Source organism: Lampetra fluviatilis, chromosome 66, assembly GCF_964198595.1.
Source record: "Lampetra fluviatilis chromosome 66, kcLamFluv1.1, whole genome shotgun sequence".
Classification (NCBI taxonomy): Eukaryota; Metazoa; Chordata; class Hyperoartia; order Petromyzontiformes; family Petromyzontidae; genus Lampetra; species Lampetra fluviatilis.
In genome coordinates this window covers 2,051,901-2,059,400 of record NC_136340.1, presented here as the reverse complement: position 1 = coordinate 2,059,400, position 7,500 = coordinate 2,051,901, and the positions used below count along the sequence as shown (strand labels likewise).

Sequence of the window (7,500 nt, the reverse complement as noted above, 5' to 3'; positions counted from 1 at the left end):
CCCACATCCCCCTGGGCATCCCTCCTCACTCAGTGAGTAGCCGACTCGGAGACCCACATCCCCCTGGGCATCCCTCCTCACGCCGTGAGTAGCCGACACGGAGACCCACATCCCCCTGGGCATCCCTCCTCACGCCGTGAGTAGCCGACTCAGAGACCCACATCCCCCTGGGCATCCCTCCTCACTCTGTGAGTAGCCGACTCAGAGACCCACATCCCCCTGGGCATCCCTCCTCACGCCGTGAGTAGCCGACTCGGAGACCCACATCCCCCCCTCCTCACTCAGTGAGTAGCCGACACGGAGACCCACATCCCCCTGGGCATCCCTCCTCACGCCGTGAGTAGCGGACTCAGAGACCCACATCCCCCCCTCCTCACTCAGTGAGTAGCGGACTCAGAGACCCACATCCCCCTGGGCATCCCTCCTCACTCAGTGAGTAGCGGACTCAGAGACCCACATCCCCCTGGGCATCCCTCCTCACTCAGTGAGTAGCGGACTCAGAGACCCACATCCCCCTGGGCATCCCTCCTCACTCAGTGAGTAGCGGACTCAGAGACCCACATCCCCCTGGGCATCCCTCCTCACGCCGTGAGTAGCGGACTCAGAGACCCACATCCCCCCCTCCTCACGCCGTGAGTAGCCGACTCGGAGACCCACATCCCCCCTCCTCACTCTGTGAGTAGCCGACTCGGAGACCCACATCCCCCTGGGCATCCCTCCTCACGCCGTGAGTAGCCGACTCAGAGGCCCACATCCCCCCTCCTCACTCTGTGAGTAGCCGACTCGGAGACCCACATCCCCCTGGGCATCCCTCCTCACTCAGTGAGTAGCCGACTCAGAGACCCACATCCCCCCTCCTCACTCTGTGAGTAGCCGACTCGGAGACCCACATCCCCCTGGGCATCCCTCCTCACGCCGTGAGTAGCCGACTCGGAGACCCACATCCCCCCTCCTCACTCTGTGAGTAGCCGACTCGGAGACCCACATCCCCCTGGGCATCCCTCCTCACGCCGTGAGTAGCGGACTCAGAGACCCACATCCCCCCTCCTCACTCTGTGAGTAGCCGACTCGGAGACCCACATCCCCCTGGGCATCCCTCCTCACGCCGTGAGTAGCCGACTCGGAGACCCACATCCCCCTGGGCATCCCTCCTCACGCCGTGAGTAGCCGACTCGGAGACCCACATCCCCCCCTCCTCACTCAGTGAGTAGCGGACTCAGAGACCCACATCCCCCCCTCCTCACTCAGTGAGTAGCGGACTCAGAGACCCACATCCCCCCCTCCTCACTCAGTGAGTAGCCGACTCAGAGACCCACATCCCCCCCTCCTCACTCAGTGAGTAGCGGACTCAGAGACCCACATCCCCCCCTCCTCACTCAGTGAGTAGCGGACTCAGAGACCCACATCCCCCCCTCCTCACTCAGTGAGTAGCGGACTCAGAGACCCACATCCCCCCCTCCTCACTCAGTGAGTAGCGGACTCAGAGACCCACATCCCCCCCTCCTCACTCAGTGAGTAGCGGACTCAGAGACCCACATCCCCCCTCCTCACTCTGTGAGTAGCCGACTCGGAGACCCACATCCCCCTGGGCATCCCTCCTCACGCCGTGAGTAGCCGACTCGGAGACCCACATCCCCCCTCCTCACTCTGTGAGTAGCCGACTCGGAGACCCACATCCCCCTGGGCATCCCTCCTCACGCCGTGAGTAGCCGACTCGGAGACCCACATCCCCCCTCCTCACTCTGTGAGTAGCCGACTCGGAGACCCACATCCCCCTGGGCATCCCTCCTCACGCCGTGAGTAGCGGACTCAGAGACCCACATCCCCCTGGGCATCCCTCCTCACGCCGTGAGTAGCGGACTCAGAGACCCACATCCCCCCTCCTCACTCTGTGAGTAGCCGACTCAGAGACCCACATCCCCCTGGGCATCCCTCCTCACTCTGTGAGTAGCCGACTCGGAGACCCACATCCCCCTGGGCATCCCTCCTCACGCCGTGAGTAGCCGACTCGGAGACCCACATCCCCCTGGGCATCCCTCCTCACGCCGTGAGTAGCCGACTCGGAGACCCACATCCCCCTGGGCATCCCTCCTCACGCCGTGAGTAGCCGACTCAGAGACCCACATCCCCCCCTCCTCACTCAGTGAGTAGCGGACTCAGAGACCCACATCCCCCCCTCCTCACTCAGTGAGTAGCGGACTCAGAGACCCACATCCCCCCCTCCTCACTCAGTGAGTAGCGGACTCAGAGACCCACATCCCCCCCTCCTCACTCAGTGAGTAGCGGACTCAGAGACCCACATCCCCCCCTCCTCACTCAGTGAGTAGCGGACTCAGAGACCCACATCCCCCCCTCCTCACTCAGTGAGTAGCGGACTCAGAGACCCACATCCCCCTGGGCATCCCTCCTCATGCCGTGAGTAGCGGACTCAGAGACCCACATCCCCCCTCCTCACTCAGTGAGTAGCGGACTCAGAGACCCACATCCCCCCTCCTCACTCAGTGAGTAGCGGACTCAGAGACCCACATCCCCCTGGGCATCCCTCCTCACGCCGTGAGTAGCGGACTCGGAGACCCACATCCCCCTGGGCATCCCTCCTCACGCCGTGAGTAGCGGACTCGGAGACCCACATCCCCCTGGGCATCCCTCCTCACGCCGTGAGTAGCGGACTCGGAGACCCACATCCCCCTGGGCATCCCTCCTCACGCCGTGAGTAGCGGACTCGGAGACCCACATCCCCCTGGGCATCCCTCCTCACGCCGTGAGTAGCGGACTCAGAATGTTGGGGCAAGTGCTGTTAGTAGCGAGTAGCAGCACCTGTACAAAGACACCGCTCACCACCACCCACCTCCTCCTCATCCCCCCCCACCACCACCACCCCCCCACCACCACCACCCACCACCACCACCACCACCCCCCCACCACCACCACCACCACCACCACCCCCCCCCCACCACCACCACCACCTCCTCCTCCTCATCCCCCTCCCACAACCCCCCCCCACAACCCCCCCCCACCACCCCCCCACCACCACCACCCCCCCCACCACCACCCCCCCCACCACCACCTCCTGCTGCCCCCCCCAGATTGAGAGCAGCATTGCGCTGCTGCGAGGCTGCGTGCTGGAGGCCATGGAGAACCGCGCGCTCGCCGCCGAGAGCTACCGGGACGCGCTCCGCCTCGACGCCTACTGCTACGAGGCCTTCCACATGCTCACCACTCACCACATGCTCACCGCACGCGAGGGTGAGCACCCCCTCACCACTCACCACATGCTCACCGCACGCGAGGGTGAGCACCCCCTCACCACTCACCACATGCTCACCGCACGCGAGGGTGAGCCGCCCCCTCACCACTCACCACATGCTCACCGCACGCGAGGGTGAGCCGCCCCCTCACCACTCACCACATGCTCACCGCACGCGAGGGTGAGCACCCCCTCACCACTCACCACATGCTCACCGCACGCGAGGGTGAGCCGCCCGGACACCCCCCTCACCGCCCCCTCACCGCCACCCACCCACACCGCTCCTCGGTGGCTGGGGAAATGTTGACTACCTCGCCTGGTGTACAGGAGGTCGTGGGTTCGATCGCGACCATGACGATGTCTGAGTGAGTGGGTGAGATGTTGACTACCTCGCCTGGTGTACAGGAGGTCGTGGGTTCGATCGCGACCATGACGATGTCTGAGTGAGTGGGTGAGATGTTGACTACCTCGCCTGGTGTACAGGAGGTCGTGGGTTCGATCGCGACCATGACGATGTCTGAGTGAGTGGGTGAGATGTTGACTACCTCGCCTGGTGTACAGGAGGTCGTGGGTTCGATCTTGACCCTGACGATGTCTGAGTGAGTGGGTGAGATGTTGACTACCTCGCCTGGTGTACAGGAGGTCGTGGGGTCGATCTTGACCCTGACGATGTCTGAGTGAGTGGGTGAGATGTTGACTACCTCGCCTGGTGTACAGGAGGTCGTGGGGTCGATCTTGACCCTGACGATGCCTGAGAGAGGAGAAAGAAACGTTATTTGATTTTCGACCCCCAGGAACAGGTTTGCGGATTTTCTGAGCATTTCTGTGAGGTCCTGGGGGAGGGGAAATCCCTCAGCCTGGAAAACATCGTGGCACAAAGTGGGGATGACCCTGCTGAGGCTGCGGTGCCTCAAATATTTGAAGAAGCAGTCACCCCCTGTGAGTGGCTGGCTGAGGTGCCATCTGTGAGGAAGTGCTGAAGGCGATCCGGAGCCTGAGACCAGGAAAGGCACCGGGCAGAGATGATCTCCCAAGCGAAATGCTGAGGGAGGGTGGCGTTTGTGCACAGACTGCCCTACATGACATCATAACAAGAGTCTGGACCACTGGACGGGTTCCGCAGGATTGGAAGGATGCCCTGGTGGTCCCCCTCTTTAAGAAGGGGGACCGCACAGACTGTAACAACTACAGGGGCATCTCACTCCTCAGTGTGCCGGGAAAGGTCCTGGCAAGGATTATTCAACATCGCCTTGCTAGGCACGCTGAGGAGAGGCTTGCGGAGCCCCAATGCAATTTCAGGAAAGGGCGGTCCTGCACAGATGCCATATTTTCTGTCCGTCTGCGACAGCAGAGGTTTATGGAATGCCAACATTACCTACATCTCTGCTTTATTGACCTGATCAAGGCCGATGATGCCATCAGTAGGACTGGGCTCTGGGGTGTTCTTCGTGCTTTCGGAGTCCCTGACCCTCTGCTCACGATCATTACGGACCTTCGTGATGGTGAGCGGGCCCGGGTAAAGCTACGTGGCCGGGAGTTGGAGCCATTCCCTGTTCACCTTGGGGTGCGACAGGGATATTCCCACATTATTTAACATCTATTTCGACCACGTAGTTCGTGAAGCCTTCAATAGCTGTACTGGGGGAATTTCCATCTGGTACAGATACAACGGGAGGCTGATCGATGCCCGGGTGCGGTTAAGGGATGGCTCCCTATTGGTCAACCATGTTACGTATGCAAATGATTTGGTAATTACCGCTCACTCAGAAGAGGAGTTGGAGACGCTGCTGCTGAGACTGGAGCGTGCCACTAAGAGGTGGGGCCTTACCATCAGCCCCACTAAAACTAAGCACCTGCCTGGGTATTTTGTACCATCGGACATTCCACCCCCACAACTCCCAATCGGTGATGGGGCAGTTGTGGAGAGAGTGGAGAGTTTCCCATACCTGGGCAGTGTGCTTATGACCGGCTCCAGTTTATCAGCAGAGGTCTCACTCCGAATCAGTCGAGCGGCAATATCTTTTCATCGGTTGCGTAACGCTGTGTGGAAGCTACCTGGTCTGTCGCTCCGCACGAAGCTTCAGGTCTTCTTGGCCACGGTCATTCCCTCCCTTCTCTACGCTTGCGAAACGTGGACCCCCCTAATGGAGCATCTTCGCCGGTTGGAAACATTTAGGCTGGCCTGCCTACGATCCATCCTGGGTTTTACCTGCAGGCTGGATTGTGTGAGGAGCTCACAAATCCTTGAAAGATCTGGGCAAAGTCCCATCGGTGAGCTCCCTCCGGCAGGCAAGGCTGCGTTGGCTGGGTCATGTAGCCCGCATGCCCAGCCACCGCATGCCCAAACAGCTTTTGTTCGGCCAGATTGAGGGGGCTAAACGGGCGCGGCACGGGCTAGAGAGGAGATGGAGTGATGTGGTACAGGAGGACGTGGAGCTGAGTGGACTTGCCGATGACCGGTACCAGCGGTGTCAAGATCGGCCTCTGTGGAGGAGGCTCGTGAAGGACGCTACTGGGCAGTTGGAGGCAGTCGCCCTTCAGCAACAACGGAGGGCGGAGGAGCGACGCTCACAACAACGAGCGGAGCGCCGGGCGGCTAAAGCACAGCAAGTTGGCACAGTAGGGGGCACAGGTGGTGCATCAGCCACTCATCTCGGTCATCTCGGTCATCTCGGTCAGTCGACCCGTGGCACCTGGGTCTGCCCCGTGACCTCCTGCCAGCGGGCGTTCGACACTTCACGTGGCCTCAAGGTGCACTTGGCCTGGCACAAGCGTCGTGGTGACGTCACCGCCACTTAGTGGCGAATGGCGGTTGTTGTTGTTGTGTTTCACTGTGTTTGTGTCACTGTGTGTGTGTCACTGTGTGTGTCACTGTGTGTGTGTCACTGTGTGTGTCACTGTGTGTGTCACTGTGTGTCACTGTGTGTGTGTGTCACTGTGTGTGTGTGTCACTGTGTGTGTGTGTGTGTCACTGTGTGTGTCACTGTGTGTCACTGTGTGTGTCACTGTGTGTGTGTCACTGTGTGTGTCACTGTGTGTGTCACTGTGTGTCACTGTGTGTGTGTGTCACTGTGTGTGTGTGTGTGTCACTGTGTGTGTCACTGTGTGTCACTGTGTGTGTCACTGTGTGTGTCACTGTGTGTGTCACTGTGTGTGTCACTGTGTGTCACTGTGTGTGTGTGTCACTGTGTGTGTGTGTCACTGTGTGTGTGTGTGTGTCACTGTGTGTGTCACTGTGTGTGTCACTGTGTGTCACTGTGTGTGTCACTGTGTGTGTCACTGTGTGTCACTGTGTGTGTGTGTCACTGTGTGTGTCACTGTGTGTGTGTGTGTGTCACTGTGTGTGTGTCACTGTGTGTGTGTGTGTCACTGTGTGTGTGTCACTGTGTGTGTGTCACTGTGTGTGTGTCACTGTGTGTGTGTCACTGTGTGTGTGTGTGTCACTGTGTGTGTGTGTGTGTGTCACTGTGTGTGTGTGTGTGTCACTGTGTGTGTGTGTCACTGTGTGTGTGTGTGTCACTGTGTGTGTGTCACTGTGTGTCACTGTGTGTGTGTCACTGTGTGTCACTGTGTGTGTGTCACTGTGTGTGTGTGTGTGTGTGTCACTGTGTGTGTGTGTCACTGTGTGTGTGTGTCACTGTGTGTGTGTGTCACTGTGTGTGTGTGTGTCACTGTGTGTGTGTGTGTCACTGTGTGTGTCACTGTGTGTCACTGTGTGTGTCACTGTGTGTGTGTGTGTGTCACTGTGTGTGTGTCACTGTGTGTGTGTGTCACTGTGTGTGTGTCACTGTGTGTGTGTGGCACTGTGTGTGTGTCACTGTGTGTGTGTCACTGTGTGTGTGTGTGTCACTGTGTGTGTGTGTCACTGTGTGTGTGTGTGTGTCACTGTGTGTGTGTGTCACTGTGTGTGTGTGTGTGTCACTGTGTGTGTGTCACTGTGTGTGTGTGTCACTGTGTGTGTGTCACTGTGTGTGTCACTGTGTGTGTGTGTCACTGTGTGTGTGTCACTGTGTGTGTGTGTGTCACTGTGTGTGTGTGTGTCACTGTGTGTGTGTGTGTGTGTCACTGTGTGTGTCACTGTGTGTGTCACTGTGTGTGTCACTGTGTGTGTGTGTCACTGTGTGTGTCACTGTGTGTGTGTGTCACTGTGTGTGTCACTGTGTGTGTGTGTCACTGTGTGTGTCACTGTGTGTGTGTGTCACTGTGTGTGTCACTGTGTGTGTGTCACTGTGTGTGTGTCACTGTGTGTGTGT

The 7,500-nt window shown here is 59.2% G+C and overlaps 1 protein-coding gene across 1 annotated transcript in view; it reads left to right on the top strand.

Annotated features, from left to right (window-relative positions):
• LOC144952167 (cell division cycle protein 16 homolog) overlaps positions 1 to 7,500 on the top strand; it is a 54,022-nt gene that overhangs the window by 30,740 nt on the left and 15,782 nt on the right. The window contains exon 6 of the mRNA XM_078882570.1: positions 3,087 to 3,246. Coding sequence (XP_078738696.1) covers positions 3,087 to 3,246 — 160 coding nt within the window. The remainder of the gene's footprint in view (positions 1 to 3,086; positions 3,247 to 7,500) is intronic.